At 40.8% G+C, this 23,670-nt stretch overlaps 1 protein-coding gene across 1 annotated transcript; it reads right to left on the bottom strand.

Moving 5' to 3' along the window:
- Positions 1-770: 770 nt before the first annotated feature.
- LOC121546551 (inosine-5'-monophosphate dehydrogenase 2-like) lies at positions 771-21,697 on the bottom strand. The gene is made up of 8 exons (XM_041857804.2): positions 21,683-21,697; positions 21,258-21,365; positions 11,245-11,335; positions 10,939-11,034; positions 7,556-7,700; positions 4,733-4,876; positions 2,520-2,603; positions 771-942 (listed from the first exon to the last, which is right to left on the bottom strand). The coding sequence occupies exons 1-8, from the start codon at positions 21,695-21,697 to the stop codon at positions 921-923; spliced, it is 705 nt and encodes a 234-aa protein (XP_041713738.2). The 3' UTR covers positions 771-920.
- Positions 21,698-23,670: the final 1,973 nt, after the last annotated feature.

Genomic DNA, 23,670 nt, shown 5'->3' with positions numbered 1-23,670 from the left:
CCTATATATCATGGTGATTTTACCCATGCACCACTACTGCACCACACAACAATGAGCGAGAGAGGGATAGAGACAGTTAGTGAAAGTATGCCTTATCTACTTTGAATAACTAGTCAAATGATTTCATCAGACAGCTCTGCAGCATGCTTAGTCCGGTTAGCTAAATAGGATGACTAAGTAGTACATGATGACTTTAAGGAATGAAAAATAATAAAGTTATCATACAAAAACTAAAGTAATATACACAACTGAAATATTGTATTATTTCATAGTAATTTCTTATTTTTCTATCGATGTCCACCCAATGTAGACCTGAAAGAGACAATGGAATATTGTAAATTTTTTGGCAATTGAATGTTCACTATTTTTGGCTTTGGAATTTCCATAAAGGATCTATAAAATCATTTTAATGTCATTATTTCATAATGCATTTTATCTTTTAAAAAATTATCAAAACTGATTATTTGTTCATAATCAAACCGAAACTACCTCAAAAAGCACTAATCGCTCAGCACTTGTGTGTGAGTGTGTAATAATAATTTTGTGGGTGCATATATTTTTCCTATTTCACACATGTACAAGTGTGTATTAATACGCATGTGTGAATTGGAAACATTTTGTTTTTTTGCATACCCCAACTCTCCCTGAGACACTCGGAGAGTGGGGTCACGGCCAGGGTCTGCAATTATCAACGGCGACCCTGGAGCAATTAGGGTTAAGTGCCTTCCTCAAGGGCACCTTGTCGGCTCGGGGATTCGAACTAGCGACTTTTTCAGTTACTGGCCCAGCGCTCTAACCGCTAGGCTTTCCTGCCACCCTGTGTGTGTGTGTGTAAGGGGGATGGCAAGTAGTTGTTTGTGCTTGCATGTGCGTATGCTTGAGGAACACAAGTCTGCAGCCCATTACTGTTGTTCTCTCCCTTAGAACAAGCGCTTCTCATAACTGAGAGAGAGAGAGAGAGAGAGATTTACCAGATGAATGGATCACATAACAAATGACCAACATGTTGCATCATGCCAAGATCAGATACTGTAGAGACCTACAGGCAGGTTGAAGTGAGATTCGTTTTGAAAGGGGAACCATTCTAAATCTAGGGGCTTGCATGTGGTATGTGGAACTGAGATGTTCAGAAAATCCTCTCACCAAGCAGATTATACACTGCTCAAAAAAATAAAGGGAACACTTAAACAACACATCCTAGATCTGAATGAATGAAATAATCTTATTAAATACTTTTTTATTTACATAGTTGAATGTGCTGACAATAACATCACACAAAAATGGAGCGAGACATGATGTCCCAGATGTGCTCAATTGGATTCAGGTCTGGGGAACGGGCGGGCCAGTCCATAGCATCAATGCCTTCCTCTTGCAGGAACTGCTGACACACTCCAGCCACATGAGATCTAGCATTGTCTTGCATTAGGAGGAACCCAGGGCCAACCGCACCAGCATATGGTCTCACAAGGGGTCTGAGGATCTCATCTCGTTACCTAATGGCAGTCAGGCTACCTCTGGCGAGCACATGGAGGGCTGTGCGGCCCCCCAAAGAAATGCCACCCCACACCATGACTGACCCACCGCCAAACCGGTCATGCTGGAGGATGTTGCAGGCAGCAGAACGTTCTCCACGGCGTCTCCAGACTCTGTCACGTCTGTCACGTGCACAGTGTGAACCTGCTTTCATCTGTGAAGAGCACAGGGCGCCAGTGGCGAATTAGCCAATCTTGGTGTTCTCTGGCAAATGCCAAACGTCCTGCACGGTGTTGGGCTGTAAGCACAACCCCCACCTGTGGACGTCGGGCCCTCATACCACCCTCATGGAGTCTGTTTCTGACCGTTTGAGCAGACACATGCACATTTGTGGCCTGCTGGAGGTCATTTTGCAGGGCTCTGGCAGTGCTCCTCCTGCTCCTCCTTGCACAAAGGCGGAAGTAGCGGTCCTGCTGCTGGGTTGTTGCCCTCCTACGGCCTCCTCCACGTCTCCTGATGTACTGGCCTGTCTCCTGGTAGCGCCTCCATGCTCTGGACACTACGCTGACAGACACAGCAAACCTTCTTGCCACAGCTCGCATTGATGTGCCATCCTGGACGAGCTGCACTACCTGAGCCACTTGTGTGGGTTGTAGACTCCGTCTCATGCTACCACTAGAGTGAAAGCACCGCCAGCATTCAAAAGTGACCAAAACATCAGCCAGGAAGCATAGGAACTGAGAAGTGGTCTGTGGTCACCACCTGCAGAACCACTTCTTTATTGGGGGTGTCTTGCTAATTGCCTATAATTTCCACCTGTTGTCTATTCCATTTGCACAACAGCATGTGAAATGTATTGTCAATCAGTGTTGCTTCCTAAGTGGACAGTTTGATTTCACAGAAGTGTGATTGACTTGGAGTTACATTGTGTTGTTTAAGTGTTCCCTTTATTTTTTTGAGCAGTGTATATTGTAATGTTAGCCTCTGTGACAGCATTGCACTATGGGCTAGCCAACACTGCCTAGCTAGATCACATCAGTAAGTACCTGTGCAGGCTGTGGACTCCTCCCTCCATCTGGGCCGATGTTGTCCTCTTCTCAAACTTCAGATCTCCAGAATACATCATGGCTCTGCAGGGGGAAGACAAATAGTGTTACACGGAGCCCCGAGCTCACACACATGGCGTTATCAAAGTAGGCTCACTTTGATATACAGTACCAGTCAAAAGTTTGGCCACACCTACTCATTCAAGGGTTTTTCTTTATTTTTACTATTTTCTACATTGTAGAATAATAGTGAAGACCTCAAAACTATGAAATAACACATATGGAATCATGTAGTAACCAAAAAAGTGTTAAACAAATGAAAATATATTTTATATTTGAGATTCTTCAAATAGCCACATAGCTTTGCACACTCTTTGCATTCTCTCAACCAGCTTCACCTGGAATGCTTTTCCAACAGTCTTGAAGGAGTTCCCACATATGCTGAGAACTTGTTGGCTGCTTTTCCTTCACTCTGCGGTCCGACTCATCCCAAACCATCTCAATTGGATTGAGGTCGGGAGATTGTGGAGGCCAGGTTATCTGATGCAGCACTCCATCACGCTCATTCTTGGTAAAATAGCCCTTACACAGCCTGGAGGTGTGTTGGGTCATTGTCCTGTTGAAAAACAAATTATAGTCCCACTAAGCCCAAACCAGATGGGATGGCGTATCACTGCAGAATGCTGTGGTGGCCATGCTGGTTAAGTGTGCCTTGAATTCTAAATAAATCACAGACAGTGTCACCAGCAAAGCACCCCCACACCATAACAACTCCTCCTCCATGCTTTAAGGTGGGAAATACACATGCAGAGATCATCCGTTCACCCACACCGCGTCTCACAAAGCCACGGCGGTTGTAACCAAAGATCTCCAATTTGGACTCCAGACCAAAGGACAAATTTCCACCGGTACAATGTCCATTGCTCGTGTTTCTTGGCCCAAGAAAGTCTCTTCTTATTATTGGTGTCCTTTAGTAGTGGTTTCTTTGCATCAATTCAACCATGAAGGCCCGATTCACACAGTCTATTCTGACCAGTTGATGTTGAGATGTGTCTGTTACTTGAACTCTGTGAAGCATTTATTTGGGCTGCAATCTGAGGTGCAGTTAACTCTAATGAAATTATCCTCTGCAGCAGAGGTAACTCTGGGTCTTCCTTTCCTGTCGCAGTCCTCATGAGAGCCAGTTTCATCATAGCGCTTGATGGTTTTTGCGACTGCACTTGAAGGAACTTTCAAAGTTCTTGAAATTTTCCGGATTGGCTGACCTTCACGTCTTAAAGTAATGGACTGTCATTTCTCCTGCTTATTTGAGCTGTTCTTGCCATAATATGGACTTGGTCTTTTACCAAATAGGGCTATATTCTGTATACCACTACCTTGTCACAACACAACTGATTGGCTCAAACGCATTAAGAAGGAAAGAAATTCCACAAATTAACTTTTAACAAGGCACACCTGTTAATTGAAATGCATTCAAATCAAATTGTATTTGCCACATGCGCTGAATACAACTGGTTTAGACCTTACAGTGAAATGCTTACTTACAAGCCCTTAACCAACAATGCAGTTTTAAGAAAAAAACTGGATAAGTAAAATTAGCAGTTAAATAGAATAACAGTAGGGAGGCTATATACAGGGGGTACCGCTACAGAGTCAACGTGCGGGTGCACCATTTAGTCAAGGTAATTGAGGTAATATGTACATGTGGGTAGAGTTAAAGTGACTATGCATAGATAATAAACAGAGTAGCAGCAGCGTAAAAGGGGGGCAATGCAAATAGTCTGGGTAGCCATGATTAGCTGTTAAGAAGCCTTTTGGACCTAGACTTGGCGCTCCAGTACCGCTTGCCGTGCGGTAGCAGAGAGAACAGTATATGACTAAGGTGGCTGGAGTCTTTGACAATTGTTTGGGCCTTCCTCTGACACCGCCTGGTATAGAGGTGACTACCTCATGAAGGGAATGCCAAGAGTGTTCAAAGCTGTCGGCAAAGGGTGGCTACTTTGAAGAATCTCAAATATATTTTGATTTGTTTAACACTTCTTTGGTTACTACATGATTCCATATGTGTTATTTCATAGTTTTGATGTCTTCACTATTATTCTACAAAGTAGAAAACAGTAAAAAAAATAAAAAAACCTTGAATGAGTAGGTGTGTCCAAACTTTTGACTGGTACTGTACATTCAAATGTGTGTGTGTGTCGGTGTGTGTGTACCTGAGCTGGGTGAGGCTCTTGGATCCGATGTCTTGACAGGAGTGCTGGATCCCAGCCAGCAGGTAGGGAATAAACTTATGGATGGAGCCTTTGTCCTGGACCGCCCCCGATACACCCTGGGCCACCTTGATCTTGTCACACTCACTGGAGAGGAGGAGGAGGAGAGGGTTAAGCTACAGTGCCTTCAGAAAGTATTCATACCCCTTGACTTATTCCACATTTTGTTGTGTTACAGCCTGAATAAAATAAAATACAACATCTCACACAATACATACAATATCCCATAATGACAAATGTATTGAAAATAAAATACAGAAATATCTCATTTACATAAGTATTCACAGCCAAAGTCAATACTTTGTAGAAGCACCTTTGGTAATGATTACAACCGTCAGTCTTTCTGGGTAAGTCTCTAAGAGCTTTACACACCTGGATTGTGCAACATTTTCCCATTTTTCTTTTCAAAGTTCTTCAAGTTGGTTGTTGATCATTGCTAGACAACCATTTTCAGGTCTTGTCATAGATTTTCAAGTAAATTTAAGTCAAAACTGTAACTAGGCCACTCCAGAACATTCTGTCTTCTTGGTAACAACTCCAGTGTAGATTTAGCCTTGTGTTTTAGGTTATTCTCCTACTGAAAGGTGAATTCATCTCCCAGTGTCTGGTGGAAAGCAGACTGAACCAGGTTTTCCTCTAGGATTTTGCCTGTGCTTAGCTCCATTACGTTTGTTTTTTCTCCCAAAAAATTCCCCTGTCCTTAACGATTACAAGCATACCCATAACATGATGCAGCCACCACTATGCTTGAAAACATGGAGAGTGGTACTCAGTAATGTGTTGTATTGGATTTGCCCCGAACATAACACTTTGTATTCAGGACAAAAAGTTAATTGCTTTGCCACATTTTTTGCAGTATTACTTTAGTGCCTTGTTGTAAACAGGATGCATGTTTTGGAATATTTTTATTCTGTACAGGCTTCCTTCTTTTCACTCTGTCAGTTAGGTTAGTATTGTGGAGTAACTACAATGTTGTTGATCCGTCCTCAGTTTTCTCCTATCACAGCCATTAAACTCTAACTGTTTAAAGTTAGAGTCCCGTGTTGCTCAGTTGGTAGAGCATGGCGTTTGCAACGTCAGGGTTGTGTGTTCGATTCCCACGGGGGGCCAGAATGAAAATGTATGCACTCACTTACTAAGTCGCTCTGGATAATTGCGTCTGCTAAATGACTAAAATGTAAATGTAAAGTCACCATTGGCTCATGGTGAAATCCCTGAGAGGTTCCTCTCCGGCAACTGAGTTAGGAAGGACGCATGTATCTTTGTAGTGACTGGGTATATTGATACACCATCCAAAGTGTAATTAATAACTTCACCATGCTCAAAGGGATATTCAATGTCTGCTTTTGTTTTTTTCATCCACCAATAGGTGCCTTTCTTTGCGAGGCATTGGAAAACTTCCCTGGTCTTTATGATTGAATCTGTGTTTGAAATTCACTGCTCAACTGAGGGACCTTACAGATAATTGTGTGTGGGGTACAGAGATGAGGTAGTCATTCAAAAATAATGTTAAACACTATCATTGCATAGTGAGTCCATGCAACTTATGTGACTTGTTAAGCACATTTTTACTCCTGAACTTACTTAGGCTTGCCATAACAAAGAGGTTGAATACTTATTGAATCAAGACATTTCAGTTTTAAAATTTGTATTAATTTGTAAACATTTCGGGGGGGAAATTCCACTTTGACATTATGGGGTATTGTGTGTAGGCCAGTGACAAAAAAAATCTCAAGTCAAGGGGTGTGAATACTTTCTGAAGGCACTTTTGTATATATGTTGTTTGTCTTTTGATTGACTGCCTGCTGCAAAGCCAGTTGCCCCTGGGTCGTATTAATTGATTAGTGCACACCGTAGCAAAACGTTTTGCAACGGGAAACGAAAACAAGCTTTCAGGTAGTGCCTTTGTCTGTTTTATTTCATTTTGTGCCTAATGAATACAACAACCCTGAAGATAATAAATGTGTGTTACTGTATTAGTATCAGGTTGGAACCGGTTCAGGGAACAGAACCAAAAACCGTAAAATAACAAACATTTTCAGAGGAACAGAACCGAGAACAAAAGTCATACTGTTCCGGAACTGAACCGTTATTTTAAAAGCATGGGAACCGTTATTTTACGTTCTGGGCATTTTTTTCGGTTCCCACAAAAAAAACGCAACAAAGCGCCTATGCAAAAACCCTCACTTTGTCACTCAAACTAATTCCAGTGTCAGCCTGCCTGCCAGCTGAACATCTTTGCCTGTGTGTGTGTGTAAGCTACCTGCCCCTCCTCCTCCTCCCTCCGAAGCATAGTCTACTGTAGCTATTAGGGGAAGACATTTTTTCTTAGAATAATGGATTAACTTTTTCAATGCTAGTTAAGGATACTATAGTTATCACATTTTTTTTATTCTGGTGCCGCTCTGCACACGCTAGCTAGCTCTGGTCTAGCTCCCAAACTCTAGGCGGCATTATATGTAATGCAATGGAACTGAGAGTCATGATCAAGGGCTAGCTCTGGTCTAACGTTTGTTAAGCCAACTCTCTGAAGTTCAAAGACATTCAAAGTTCCTTCATAGTTGCCGCTCCTCCGTAGGTATAATTCTGTGGGCCTAATTCAGATAATGCATGTCATAACAACCCATCGCTTCATAAACTGTGACTTTTTTTTGGTTCGAACCGGTTCAGAACTATATTTTGCTAGTCGGAATGAAAACAATTATGGTTCTGTTCAGAACGAAACGATTGGAAAATTATTATATTAGTATTACTGCGCCTCAGTACCTGAAGTATCTGGTCTGGGAGCCCAGGTTCTTGTCCATGGCATCCAGTGAGCCCATGCCTCTGTACTTCTTCAGCCTGATGCCATCAGAGAAGAAGTATTCACCTGGAGCCTCGCTGGTGGCAGCCAGGAGAGAGCCCATCATCACTGGAGAGACATAGGGGGGAGGAGAGGTAACCGTTAGAGAATGAGAGAGGAATGTGTGTGTTAGCACTATATCTGTCTCTAAGTGCTAAAAGTAACGGCTAATGGAATGCATGTATGCTTGTGGTGTGTTTTTTGTAAAAGCCTTTCTCTGAGTGTGCACTTTAGACCCCTCAAACTCAACTCTGGACCTCGAAGCCAGTTCCACTGCTTGTTTTCATTGTTCCCCTTTAACCAGGGACTGATTTAGACCTGGGACACCAGGTGGGTGCAATTAATTATCAGGTAGAACAGAAAACCAGCAAGCTCTGGACCTTGTAGGGTAAGAGTTGAATACCAGGTCTAAATCAGGGGGGGGGCAGCCCAATTCTGATATTTTTTCCACTGATTGTTTTTTTGACCAATCACATCATCACATCAGATATTTTTCAGAGCTGATTGGTCAAAAGACCAATTAGTGAAAAAAAGATCAGAATTGGGCTGCCTGTGTAGACGCAGACTTACTTCAATTGAGGCTGACAGGTCATTGTGGGGAATATCTAGCCAAGCTTGCACATTTAGCCCAGGGTTTCCCAAACTCGGTCCTGGGGCCCCCCCTGGGTGCACATTTTGGTTTTTGCCCTAGCATTACACAGCTGATTAAAATCATCAAAACTTGATGATGAGTTGGTTATTTCAATCAGCTGTGTAGTGCTAGGGCATAAAGCCAAAACGTGCACCCAGAGGTGGGGGCCCAGGACAGAGTTTGGGAAACCCTGCTGTAGCCCACCTATCAGAGACAGACAGACTAGGCATTCTCACACACAGCAGACAGTCTGTCCTTGCATGCATTTGATGTTGTAATTTCCTGGTTTATAAAGTTAATTCATCAGTATTATTTGACAATTAATTCATATTTTTGTTGATTTGCTGTAGATTAAACATGGTTTTGGCTTATTTGAGTGGATTATATTATAATGAATGGTATTTTATCATGCGTTTACCTGATAAATCAAATCATTATCAAACTGATTACATAGCAAGATGATGGGGCATGAAAAACCTTGTGGCATTTAGTATGATCATGAACATAGACCAACTGCACACCATATTACATTATACAAATGTGATGTTTATTTGGGAAAATAACATTCATAAAATGAAAAGAGAAAACTGAAACCGAGTAATTCTTAGAAAGTGTTTGAGTGGAGTCTGTTTCATATTCAGGCTTTTTTTGCAGGCTTTGTCCATCAACACTAAATTTGAGAAGTAGACGATTGCCATAATTTCCTCCTAAACGAGTTGTGTAACAGTTTCAATGAATCGTGTTGTAAGCCATCAGGTTTTCAGATCATTTTTTATGAACTCTTACTCTAAAATGAGTTCATTAGAATGTCAGAAGCCAACATCAAAGAAGGAAGTTGATAAAGTGGAAAATATTATTTTAGCTTGCCCACTTCTTTTTCTGTGATTGGTATGCATATTCATGAGCTTTGGATCAAAGTCTAACTGTGACAAGAATTCAATATACTAAATAATCACATAAAAATACTCATATGCAGACCAGCACTTCCAGAAAGTTTTTGAAGACATGCATATTTTTCCTCTCTTAAAATAATGATATTATTATGATCGAATACATAGTAAATCATAGGTGACAGGTCAGGGTTTATGTTAAGTCAATGACATATGTAAATGAGGTGTTAGAAACAATGACGTAAGTAAATTAATGAATGTGTTACAACAGCCAGTCTAATCCGGAGCTAAGGGCTCCCTCCCCAATCCTATATGAAATCCTGGCCATAGGTCGGTGTACAGCCAACAGGGTAAATGCGGTTAAATCCAATTCATGGGGGGTGTGTTAATTTTTTCTTAACAGGGACACTGACCTTTTACAGTGAATTGACAGATGCAGAATGATGAAACTATCTTTCATCTGTAGTAGGCCAATTGATATTGCTAAAGAAGTTCAGGTACAATTTGTTTCAGATGAGGGAAGGTGAATGGCCTAACTGACAGACACCATCATATCTGAGACTGTCCATCGCATGCCTGTGCACTGCAATGAAGGATGCATCTCGAGTCCACTACTAAAACATACTTCATCATATGCATCCAAACGTAGCACATGTGTCGTAATGATGAGGGCATGTAGAGACAAGGTAGGTGTGATGTCACACACTGTGACTAACAGATTAGTCAAGGACAAAAGAACAAGCATCCAAAACCCAAGGCCAGCTTGACTACTACTTCTACTGATGCAGAGCTGTTAGCAACCAATGCAGACAGGCCGTGAAGGGGGGTGGGCGGGCACAGTGTGATAGTAGAGCCAATGAGAGAGAGCCCTGCGCAGGGGGGTGGGGGACTTACTGCAGTATCCCGTAACAGTAGTTGGGGTTTTGGGGCTGTGGAGCTTTATACCAGGAGGAACACTGAGAGGCGCTAGAGAGACACATATAGTACAGGCGGTGTGAAACCAAGAGAGGAGAGGTCCACACAACCAAACAGGAAATGAAGGAGATGAGAAAGAGAGGGATACAAAAAGAAAGAAACAGACTGTTGCAGAGAGAAAAAAGGAAGAGATAGATAGATAGAAAACAAGAAACCCAAAACAGATCATGAAAGATGGAGAGAGAATAGCATGATGGAGAGAGAATAGCATGATGGAGAGAGAATAGCATGATGGAGAGAGAATATCATGATGGAGAGAGAATAGCATGATGGAGAGAGAATAGCATGATGGAGAGAGAATAGCATGATGGAGCGAGAATAGCATGATGGAGAGAGAAGGGGAGGGAAAGGGAGGAAGAGACGGAGAGAAACAGAAAATAGAGGGTAGGAACGATGAACGAGAAGAAAGTTGTGCCTGATTTCTGAGGACCTGCCCCTTGAGAAAGTCCATTGTTTGTCCGTTTTCAAAGTTTTGCTCTGAAGTGGTTTGACTGAGGTTTGAGGATGTGGCATATGCTGCATTCATTCAGCAGGTGCTCTTATTCGGTTAAATTGCCTGTATTAGAATATAGCATGGCAGCACAATTTGATTCTGCAAAACCATTCAGCATTCCCTACAGCCAGTGGAGAGACTAGGATGAACACTTACGGATGGGACCCTTTGTACAGACTTCTACACTTGGCTAAAGAGCGATTTCAGTCATTAGTGGGAAGGTGTTCAGATTGAAGGCTCCCGATTGGGTTAGAGCTGTGGGTGGGTGGGTGGGTGGGAGGGAGGGGAGCTAGGAAGCCTGCCATTGGTGCGACTTACCTTCCTGTGTGATGCAGATGGAGTCACTGCCCATGCCCACGCGCAGGCTGTCCACCCCTGCATCGATCAGGTTCTTGGCCTGGGCTGCAGTTACCACTGAGACAGACAGGGGGAGACAGACCAACAATGTCAAGGCTGGTGCATGGTGCAACCGTTATTTTTTGTTAAAATTTTAGTCATTTAGCAGACGCTCTTATCCAGAGCGACTTACAGTTAGTGAGTGCATACTTTTTTTTTTTTTTTTTTTTTCATACTGAGGGTAACCCTGAGAATGGAGCATTTCTGTGTGTGTGCACCAACACTCACCATTGCCTCCAATGACCTGAAGCGGTGGGTATTTCTCTTTGATGTACTTAATCATGTTGATTTGAAAGATCGAGTTCCCTTGAGAGGAGTCCTGAAAGAACAAGAGCAACATTAAACAACAGATTGAAGAAGAAAAATATGGAGCAAGTATCTATATGAGAAGAACAAATACAGTGGGGAAAAAAGTATTTAGTCAGCCACCAATTGATGAGAGGCCTGTAATTTTCATCATAGGTACACGTCAACTATGACAGACAAAAGGAGAAATGTTTTTCCAGAAAATCACATTGTAGGATTTTTAATGAATTTATTTGCAAATTATGGTGGAAAATAAGTATTTGGTCAATAACAAAAGTTTCTCAATACTTTGTTATATACCCTTTGTTGGCAATGACACAGGTCAAATGTTTTCTGTAAGTCTTCACAAGGTTTTCACACACTGTTGCTGGTATTTTGGCCCATTCCTCCATGCAGATCTCCTCTAGAGCAGTGATGTTTTGGGGCTGTCGCTGGGCAACACGGACTTTCTCAACTCCCTCCAAAGATTTTCTATGGGGTTGAGATCTGGAGACTGGCTAGGCCACTCCAGGACCTTGAAATGCTTCTTACGAAGCCACTCCTTCGTTGCCTGGGCGGTGTGTTTGGGATCATTGTCATGCTGAAAGACCCAGCCACATTTCATCTTCAATGCCCTTGCTGATGGAAGGAGGTTTTCACTCAATCTCACGATACATGGCCCCATTCATTCTTTCCTTTACACGGATCAGTCGTCCTGGTCCCTTTGCAGAAAAACAGCCCCAAAGCATGATGTTTCCACCCCCATGCTTCACAGTAGGTATGGTGTTCTTTGGATGCAACTCAGCATTCTTTGTCCTCCAAACACGACGAGTTGAGTTTTTACCAAAAAGTTATATTTTGGTTTCATCTGACCATATGACATTCTCCCAATCCTCTTCTGGATCATCCAAATGCACTCTAGCAAACTTCAGACGGGCCTGGACATGTACTGGCTTAAGCAGGGGGACACGTCTTGCACTGCAGGATTTGAGTCCCTGGCGGCGTAGTGTGTTACTGATGGTAGGCTTTGTTACTTTGGTCCCAGCTCTCTGCAGGTCATTCACTAGGTCCCCCTGTGTGGTTCTGGGATTTTTGCTCACCGTTCTTGTGATCATTTTGACCCCACGGGGTGAGATCTTGCATGGAGCCCCAGATCGAGGGAGATTATCAGTGATCTTGTATGTCTTCCATTTCCTAATAATTGCTCCCACAGTTGATTTCTTCAAACCAAGCTGCTTACCTATTGCAGATTCAGTCTTCCCAGCCTGGTGCAGGTCTACAATTTTGTTTCTGGTGTCCTTTGACAGCTCTTTGGTCTTGGCCATAGTGGAGTTTGGAGTGTGACTGTTTGAGGTTGTGGACAGGTGTATTTTATACTGATAACAAGTTCAAACAGGTGCCATTAATACAGGTAACGAGTGGAGGACAGAGGAGCCTCTTAAAGAAGTTACAGGTCTGTGAGAGCCAGAAATCTTGCTTGTTTGTAGGTGACCAAATACTTATTTTCCACCATAATTTGCTAATAAATTCATTAAAAATCCTACAATGTGATTTTCTGGAATTTTTTTTCTCCAATTTGTCTGTCATAGTTGACGTGTACCTATGATGAAAATTACAGGCCTCTCTCATCTTTTTAAGTGGGAGAACTTGCACAATTGGTGGCTGACTAAATACCTTTTTCCCCCACTGTATGTTACGTGGAGTGTGCATGCATGTGATGAGCAGGCAACAGAGTCCTGTGTTATTACACATTAGTGCTGATGGTCAGCACATTCCTAAAGGTCCTGAGAAGTTTCCAAGCACACTGTCTGTCTTGTACTAACTAGATGAGAGCTTTAAAACATGCTGTTCCACTTGCATCTTCACTTTGAAGTATACCGATACTATAAATACCTAAATAGTCAAATGTGTGACCCATGTTTCTAGGAGATTAGGCCTGTATTAAGCAAGGAATTAGCAGAATGTGATGTGGTACTGTGGTGTATTAACATTATGACTGTTTTAGACGAACAGAAGAGGGAATGTTTATGATCTTATTTCAAATGTAGCGTTTGGAGGGTGACGCCCCAGGGGAGACTGGTGATTGGCCAGAAGAGGGAGCCACCCATCTTTTTGCATTGTTTATAAATAGGGACTAGACAAAGAGAGGTCACAGCAGCTATTAGAATTGGAGGACACTGCTCTCCAGACCTCGCGAGTCTGTAAACTTATGCTGTAAGCTTGTGATAATGAATAAAGACTTCTAATCAAGGTACAGCTTAAGCGGACTCCTTTGTTTGACAGCAATAGCCACCGGCAGCCGACGCGACACGACAAATGGTGGCCAGTACGGGTACTGATTGCATCGTTCTTTGTTCCTTTTCTGAGTGTCGAGGTGATTATTGTTCAAGCCGGCTAAGGTGAGATTTATCACCATTTGGGCATTAATTGTGTCGATTGCTCATTGGGGAAATGAGATAGTATGTACAGTGTGGATTTTGGGCTGGTGGTGTGATTGCTGTTGACTAGGAGGCTGAAGTAAAATATTCTAAATTTGGTTGATGTGTAAACGGTAAAGTCTAGAACAAATGGATTGGTAGAGAATAAAGGCTGGAATACGTATGCATATTTAGGGCACCGTGAATCTGGTAAAGACCTCGAAGCGAGGCGATTCTTTAGGAATGGGCCATAAAATCCTTGCAACGCGTTCGGTGGGTAAGGTTGATTCTGGGAATTATAAGCTGGACGGATTATATGTATGTTATGCTCATCTTATAGTTGACGAAGTATATGTGTGGGATAACCTCTCTATGATTATCCAGAACTTACGGCAGCATAAAGTTAGGCGGAGATATGGATAATGATGGATAATGATTTGGCCACGGTGCAGGTTACTTAGGGCTGGGTAGGCCGCAGTTAGCTAAAGGCTAATGTTAATGCTAAATGGGAGGGTGTTTCATGCTACATGGTACATGGCGGCTAATGCTAAAGGCTAATTGTGTTGTGTGCTACATGCTAACGTATCCTTAGAGACCCCATTGCGATGGATTAAAGTCTCTTAAAATATGTCTGTGTGTGTGGAAGTGAAAGTTCTACGCAAATGTGAGCTCTGTTATGTGTAATTGTGTGAGTATAGGGTATAAAATAGTGAAGCTGTAGCGTAATGCTATCGTTCTATTATCCGGGAATCGTATCATTGAATGCATTTGCGCATGCGTTTAATTTTATGACACTACACTACAAAACGTGGGATTTGGAGTTTATGGCACGAGATTAGGACACGTTTTGGTTTACGGTACTAAACTACAACACGTTTTTGCTAATGGGTCATATTTCTGTTGGGGGCTGCAGGGAGACGGAGAAACACACAGACAAAGAGATTTTAACACGAATCTTCTAGTTGTTACATCGGCGCTTGGTTAAAGATGAAACTTGTTTTGTGACCTATTGAATTGATAAATGAGAGAGATGTTGACGGAGTATAATGAATTAAATTAAAGACGGATTAAAATAAAATAAAAATGTTTTTGAGCGATCTATTTAGTTCTGAGTTTAGTCTTAGAGTGAATAATGTAGAACGAACGAATATTGAATGGTTGGAAATACTCAGTGATTGCATTAACTACTACAATGTTATTCTGTGTTTTTTTCTTCTGTCATATGGGAGGAACGAGAGGAGAGAGGAGATACAGGAAGTGCTGACGTGCGTCACGTGACAAGGTGTGACGCAGGCAGAGGATCAGATATCAGGCTAGTTCACAAAATCATCCCTTACAAAATATGTGGTATGACAATTTCACATAGGCTTGGCAAATACTGATTTGAATAAGATTTGCATTTTGGAGTCTCTGTGCATCACTGGGCTGGATTACAGTTCGGTTGGAAATCAGGTACTGACATTATTCTGCAATTAAGATACTTGGGTGCATATTAAACAATGGAATTGATAAAAATCAAGGGGTTGTAAGGCTAGAAGGCTTTGTTTTTGGGATTGCTTTGAAGTTGACTAACTTACATTTACTTTCCTGATGGGTTGTGGTAAGATAGTCACTAATTGATACATTAGTGACATAGGATATAGAAATAAAAAATTGGTTTTAAATTATTCATAATTTTTAATTGATTTTTTAATTGATTTTTTATTTTAATTAGAAATGGTTTTTGAATAAAACATTTAATTGAATTTTTTAATATTAATATTTTAGTTGATTTGATTTTGGAAAAAAAGGAGAAAAAAAAAAAGAAGAAATTTTTGGGAGTTGTTAGGTTTATAAAAATAATTAGAGGGGGGAAGCCATAGGCTATACAGTCTAAAATAGTTCACAATAAAGGAATATAAAAGGGTTGATATAGGGGAAAAAATAGTAATCCTTTAACTAAAGTAGTGTTAGAAAAACTAATGGCAGAAGTTAGTACACCTTTCTCACATACGGATTCAGCAAAAAGACACCCACCTTATGAGAAGGAAGTAGAGCTTAGGGAGTACAGCTTAGGGATGTTTATCCTCAGCTTCCGGTGATCATCCAGGAGGGTGATTGGTGCATCAGAGATGAAGACGAATAATAGATAGAGAACAAGCAGAAACGACGATCACAGAAGAAAAGTAAGAAGATGATGGAAGATGATATTGTGAGGACAGAACTTAGAATATAAGATGTTGAAGAATCCTGATATGTCAACAGCAAGAAAGAACAGGACGAAGAAACTCTGAGAAAACTCAATCATACAACTGGTGGAGAAGAGAAGCTTTGGTTATGAAGAATCAGAGTGAACCAAATCAACAATCACTGTTACAGCTTCAACTGAACAATATCAAATGCAATTGTACCAGCCAAGGGGGGTACCAAATGTTCCATATCCACAGCCAGTTTCTGGACAGACACAGAATTGGAGAGGAAGAGGACGAGAAGAAATAGAAGGAGGAGGAAGATTTCAGCTACACTTCCAGCAACTTTCAGAAGACTGTTATAATTGTGGACAGATTGGGTACTTTACCTGTGAGTGCAACAAGTCAGGAGGAAAAACAGAGAACATTTTTAATGAAGATACAGGGGCAATTCAAGATCACCTGTTCTCCAGGTGAACCCTAAAGATTCTAGAGTGCCTAGAAGATCCGGAAGGGGGGTGTCAGCTGATAGCACCGATTAGAGAAGAAGAGAAAATATCTAACAATTGAAGTAAAACCAGAGGACTATGAGAAATAATGGTGAATAGTGGAAAAACTTATCTGTGTTCAGCCTAAAGAGGTTAAACATCTCACTATGTAAAATTAACTAATTAGGATAGGGATTTGAGGTAGTAAAACAGTTAATTACTCTTAAGATACTAATATTAGAGCATATACCTATTGCAGTGTTGGGAAGAGATGCATTGTTTAAATTGAATTGTACAATAGGATGTACACTAAACGGCTGTCTGGTAGAAGATTTTAAAAAGTAGGGTTTTTGGGAATCATTTGCTTAAAAAGATACTGTCTGAAAATAAACTTAAAAGGGGTGACGGTTATTCGGGGTTACATTCTTACACCAAGAGATTTCAGGCTAGGCTAAAAGGTGTTTAGTCATTTGCCAAGTCTGTGTGTGAAGAAGTCAGAAACAGGTGGGGACTTTCCCAATCACATATTCTAAAAATTTGGTGGTAAAGGGATTTTGTGAATTAATCAGTGGAAAAAGTTTTTAAAGGTTATGAGAGAAAAGATTAGATTAAAATAAGTTAGGAGAACTAGGGTTGAAGGAACTCTAAGACAGTAAGCTAAGTTTCAAAGTTAGTAGTAAGAGAGAGAGAACAGTGGTGAATGACACTTTAGAGTAGGAAGATCAAGGTAATTGTAGGTGTATATTTTTTATAATCAAAAGTTTGAAAGTCAGGGATTAGAGATAGGACTGAGAGTTGGAAAAAGTGACACTAGTGGTGATAGATGGAAGTACAAGCAAAGACAACTTTTCTTTGGGGAAAAACTAGAAGTAACTAAGGACATTAACACTTCAGTCTATTATAACAACAGTGAGAAGCAATTTAACTTTTTCAACATTGATAGTTATTACAGCCATAAATATATTGCATTTGATTATAAGGGAACCAATTTTAGGGGAAAAATACTTATTAGGGTTAGGATGGGGACATTCCTCCCACATGGAGAGATAATTATGGAGAAGAAGTATTGTTATCAGGACCAAGAGTAGAAGCTGTGGCACCTAATTAAAGGAGGTATAGTTTAGAAGAGGGTTAGGAGTGACTGTTCACTTATGTTGCGTAATGTTACAGAGAAAGGTCAGGGAGAATATATGTGTACTTATCTAGTGCAAGCATTAGAATTTGGTCTGGTTAAGAATTATTGGTTAAAAGGCTATGTAATTCATAAAGTAACGCTTATAATGGAAGAGTTGAGGTCTGTTGTAGCCTCCACAGTCATTGAGGGAGTTCAGGAGGAGTAGATTACAGTAGCCACTCCAACAGTAGATAATACACAGAGGATATTGGTAACTGTGCCACTAGAAATAATTAAGGTTAATACATCAACTACTTTAATGGTAACTTTGGAAGGGATTAATGATACGATGGCAATAAGCAAATGTAGGAAGTATGACACCGACAACAACTTTTCTGAAATTAAAGGGGGTAGCAAGAAGGACTCAGTGGTTATGTTACGGTTGGAGAGTGCTGTCAAGGATAGTACGAATAGGGTTAAAATAGGAGAGCAGATAGTGGTAGAGACAATATAGATTCATCTGAAATAGTGAAGGATTTATCATGGAAGTACAGGATGAGGTCTTTAATTTTAATGACAGACAAGGAGAGGTATCTGATCAGTACCGCTCGTTAGGGGAGAGAGAAACTAAAGGGAGTGGTTTGATTCTTCTGTTGTGAAAATTAGAGATAGATGGGCAGGTTCCAGCAGCTCATTCTGTAAGATCAGTGAGGAATTTTGAGGGTCCATGTCTGGTGAGAATTCCACCACCAAACATGTTAGAGACGGTCGTTCGACCTCTATCAAGTCAATCTTGTGCTTTGTCATGACTGTGGTATCCGCAACAGTCAGTAACAGATAAAATAATGTCGTTGTCAAAACATTTGTTTAAGCCTAGGTTTAGGTGTTATTGGGTTAAGTGAATTAACTTGTGTGAATTTGTTAGATGTGAAGTAAAATCAGGTAACAGCGTAACTGAAGTATTGGAGGTGAAACCAGTGAGGGCTAAAAGTTGTTTGTTCTAATAAAACATATGAGGTAAGGGGTATGTTTATGGGAATATCAGATTGTGATGTTATATGATAACTTTGGGTATGTATGACCTTAAGGGTAGTAATGAGAAATATGTTACTTTTTAGGTACCAGGTAGTAGGAACAGCAGGACTTTGATGGTTAAAAGATTAGCTTTTGCCTGACAATGTGACTATGGGGAATTTTAGAGATATTTGGAGGGTTTGTGGTGATTAAGCATATATATTTTTACCTTATGGATAGACAGGATGTTGTTACATGTCAACGTTGAAGCTTCCATATTAGGTTTCTACCATTATAAGAGGGGTAGCACCGGACACAGCAATCTGAAGCTATATTTGAAATTGGATGAAAAGAGACATGGCTACATGTCATAGTCTTCAAGCCTATCATTGAAGTATAAATCTAAGGGAGAAGGGGGGATTTTTTCCATGGTATGGTGTAACATTTGGAAAGATCATATTGATAATATTAGTAGATACTTTGAGTCCAGATAGTTCAGATAGTTATATATGCATTGAAGAATATAAGGGATGCATTTGGGAGATCTGAGGGAGCAGAAGTCAGCGAAGACTTGGTTGCAAGATCAGGTAGGCCAGTAGGGGCCGTGATGGGTTACATTTAATGGCAACTTTGATAACACTGGGTGATGTTTGTAATTTGTTACTGACCTTTGAGAAAGTTATGATATTGAGATAGGTTGGAGAGTGATGCCTGGAGACAACACTCAGATGCCGGTGTTGACTGTTCCTGATCTGGATGAAAATGGACAAGTGGAACTAATGGATAAATATCATTTTTGATGTTTTGATCATTTTTCAATTTTTTTCCAATATTGGTGTGATTTGTAGTATGATTTATGAATCAAAGGGGGGAATGGGTTTATGTGATTCATGCATCATTTATATATCATTTTTATAGTCTTAGTTGATATTGATGGTCAATTTGAAAGTGTTGTTTTGCAAAAGATACTGTTTGGTCTTTCCTTTTCTTTCAGAAGCATTTGGGGGAACATATGGAGATTGAAATACTCAAACAGGGACAATATGAAGGGACAATATGACTGGAGGAGATGAAACAAGGAGGGTGTGGCTGATTCCATCATCAACAATCCATTGGAAGAGGAGACTACGGGGAGATGAAGTGTAGTGGACTACATTCAAGTGTCTGCAATGAAATATAGACATGTGTAATACATAATTTGTGTAATAGCCTTAGGGATTAATTTTTGTAAAAGGATATTTGATGTTATTGAATACATGTGAGGATCTTAGATGTTTTTGTTTATTTCGGTGATGCTTAGGGACAGAGAAAGTCTAGGCAGGGAGAGGTTCACTGTAAGGTCCAATGGGTTGACCAGCCTTACAATGGATATTTATTGGATAGGATTTTGTTTGCAGGGGCTTACATGTGTATTTAATTGCATCATAGTTTCAAATGCATTTACATGGGTTATGAGTTTATCTGGAGTACCGAAGGTGGTTGCCTGGGGCAGAGGGACCGTGAGAGAATTTTACTGTCTTGATTGATGGATGGAAGGTTGCCGGACAGTTTTTCGCTCTTACACTCCATAAAGATTTGTTCATATTTCATAGTAATGTATTCACACTTCATAAACAGTTGTTCATATTTCATAAAGGTATTTACACTCTAGAGGATAATGTTTTTTGGTTTAATGTTAAAGATACTCAATAGGATAAATTGTTACTAGTCATAATCCTATTCTGTTTGTTGTCGAGACTTTTAATTTGTCTCGAAGGGGGGAATATGTGGTGTATTAACATTATGACTGTTTTAGAGGAACAGAAGAGGGAATGTTTATGATCTTATTTCAAATGTAGCGTTTGGAGGGTGACGCCCCAGGGGAGACTGGTGATTGGCCAGAAGAGGGAGCCACCCATCTTTTTGCATTGTTTATAAATAGGGACTAGACAAAGAGAGGTCACAGCAGCTATTAGAATTGGAGGACACTGCTCTCCAGACCTCGCGAGTCTGTAAACTTATGCTGTAAGCTTGTGATAATGAATAAAGACTTCTAATCAAGGTACAGCTTAAGCGGACTCCTTTGTTTGACAGCAATAGCCACCGGCAGCCGACGCGACACGACAGTACCTTCACTGAAAGAGCAGACAAGAGAGAAGGCACTGTAGCAGACAGTGGCTGACTGACTGCCAAATAAGCTATACTTCTACCTAACTACTTACTGTTCGTGGCATTCCAATACAATCAGACCCTTTAGCTAATATCTTGACATGATGGTGCCTCCAGGGTGTCATAATTACATTCTTGTCAAACACCATCACACAAGGCCCGTCATGCCTGCATGGTATTTCCTAATTCAACTGCTGACGAAGGCCTTGAGGCCGATACATAAAGCTTAATAAAGCGCAGTGATACTAGCAAGAGCAGTGTGCGGGTTTCTTCTTTTTATCTTTTTCAACTGTTACCATGCACCAGCAACAAAGATAGCTCAGATGTGAGAGTGCCTTTTGAATTTCTAATTAAACTGCTGGAAACTAAGCTAACGTATCTGACCACAAAATAGTTATTGTCTCATGTGTCAGACACTGAAAGTAGGCTGATTATTAATAAACAGAATTTAGAGAAACATGTCCCAGACACCCTTAATAAGGGTGATACAGTGCCATAAGTGCATGGACCTAGATACACTATATATACAAAAGTATGTGGACACACCTTCAAATTAGTGGATTTGGCTATTTCAGCCAAAAAACGCCTGCCAAATTCCAATAATTACTTGTATGTAAGGCCGTCCCCGCAGTTGAAGAGTTGCTGCCCGCTCAGTCCATCGTCGGGCACGTAACCAGTCTGTCCACTGATCAAGTAGTCCGCCATGATACACAATCTATTTAGTGGTTGATCAGTCACTTTGGTGCTAAACATACAACCGCCCAAGAGACCGATAACTTTTTTTGCTTCACTCCCTAGTTCCGATTGGCGATCTGTCAGTCAGCTGTGGCGTGGTGCGACAGTACGCTCTGTTCCCCGCGTGCCTTGTTCAAGTCAAGAAATGACATGTAATGCATTCACAACAGTAGAACATAACCCGAAATGCTATTTTTATTCTTCGGCCTTTAACGTTATCAGGCTCCTGTCCTGTCTGGAGGTAGCTCTGGTCGCACACGTGTTCATGATGTTCAGTTTGCGAACGAGTCTTTTTACTGACTCGAGAGTCATGATTCGTTTTGTCAGAGCGACTCGTTCATTTTAGTCGTTCGTTTGACCTGCTGGCCGCAATGAATTCTACAGCAGGATAAATACGAGCTCCTCGGGTAGTGCGCCGACCAGCAACTGTGTATCATGTTCGCATGGGAAAATAGATCATGCTGCAGGGAGCATAGATACAAATAAATGTTTAGAATTGATAATTGATCGCATGGTGCAAGAATGAATGCAATTAATTGATTATTGAATGTTATGATGGACACAGCCTCTGCTCAACAAACTCGAGAACGAATCGTTAACGGTATTGTACATATTACTCTCACTGCAGTCAAGTAATGCATTCCGCCAAGTCTTACAATCTAGTCTGGTTGTGGCCACAACAACTAGACCTCGTTTCAAATGTATCAAGAAATAATCTTATTTGTATGCCTAGCAATCAACAAATGTACATTGTTTAAAGCCAGTGGTGGAAAAAGTACCCAACTGTCATACTTGAGTAAATGTAAAGATACCTTAGTAGAAAATGACTCAAGTAAAAGCCAAAGTCACCCAGTAAAATTCTACTTGAGTAAAAGTCTAAAAGTATTTGGTTTAAAATGTACTTAAGTATCAAAAGTAAATGTAATTGCTAAAATGTACTTAAGTATCAAAAGTAAAAGTATGAATCATTTCAAATTCCTTATATTAAGCAAACCAGATGGCACCATTTTCTAGTTTTTTAAATTTATGGAAAGCCAGGGGCACACTCCAACATTCAGACATAATTTACAAACGAAGCATGTGTGTTTAGTGAGTCCACCAGATCAGAGGCAGTAGGGATGACCAGCGATGTTCGGTTTATATGTACGTGAACGTGAATTGGACTATTTTCCTGTCCTGCTAAGCATTCAAAATGTAAGGAGTACTTTTGGGTGTCAAGGAAAATGAATGGAGTAAAAATCACAATATTTTCTTAAGGAATGTAGTGAAGTAAAAGTAAAAGTAGACAAAAATATAAAATTGTAAAGTAAAGTACAGATACCAAAAAAAACTACTTAAGTAGTACTTTAAAGTATTTTTACTTAAGTACATTTACATTTACATTTTAGTCATTTAGCAGACGCTCTTATCCAGAGCGACTTACAGGAGCAATTAGGGTTAAGTGCCTTGCTTAAGGGCACATCGACAGATTTTTCACCTAGGAGGCTCGGGGATTAGAACCAGCGACCTTTCGGTTACTGGCACAACGCTCTTACCCACTACGCTACCTGCCGCCCTAAAAACTTTACACCACTGTTTAAAGCACACTTTTAACAAGTGTCACAAATGACAGCTCCAATAAGCAGTGGCGTGTATTCATGGATGCCAAGGGAAGTCAGGCTTCACCCAAAAAAAATGACCAAGAAAAAAAATAAAAATACATAAAATAATATATATTTCATGTCTGTTTCATAATTTTCCTTCAATTCGCAAGAGGCTGAATGTATCTCACAGGAGAAGGCATCTGAGCGAGCGAAATAGCGCCCCTCTGTCTCGCTACGTGTAGGCCATCTATCTGATGCTGTCTGGTCCAAACGAGTATGACATTGTTCCCGCCGTAGCATTGAACGCAAGGGAAGCCAGCGAGCATTTGGCCTCCCTTGATTTAAAAAAAAGGTATTTAAAAAATAGCCAATCAGCATTGAGCTGAACTGAGTGAGCTCAACTGTGAATGGTCCTGGACCAAAAAAAAGTGTAAAGGGAAGCCAGCTTGGATTTTGGCGTCACTCCTATCAAATCCCATTGAGAGCATACCTCATTGACAGAAAAACTTGAATTGTTGAATCTTGTTGTGTTGTTGTCCTCCGGTGGCTAGCTAGCTAGCTAAAATTGGCCCTCATCTAAATTAGCCATGGATGGAGATAGGGATTTGGACTTGTGGTTTTCCGTACTGGCCAATGATTATAAAGGCGATCCTGATCCAACCATTCATTCATACATTGTTGTGCCCCTGGCCTGAGAGGATG

The sequence above is a fragment of the Coregonus clupeaformis genome, chromosome 30 (assembly GCF_020615455.1).
Source record: "Coregonus clupeaformis isolate EN_2021a chromosome 30, ASM2061545v1, whole genome shotgun sequence".
In the NCBI taxonomy this organism is placed as follows: domain Eukaryota; kingdom Metazoa; phylum Chordata; class Actinopteri; order Salmoniformes; family Salmonidae; genus Coregonus; species Coregonus clupeaformis.
This window is presented reverse-complemented; position numbering and strand designations above follow the sequence as displayed.

Bases quoted from the DNA above. Each gene is read 5' to 3' on its own strand.
- LOC121546551 (XM_041857804.2), bottom strand. The intron at 7,701-10,938 runs GTAAGTCGCACC...ATGTCTCTCCAG, and splicing joins CATCTGCATCACACAGGAAG to TGATGATGGGCTCTCTCCTG. The intron at 2,604-4,732 runs GTACACACACAC...TTCCCCCTGCAG, and splicing joins AAGAGCCTCACCCAGCTCAG to AGCCATGATGTATTCTGGAG.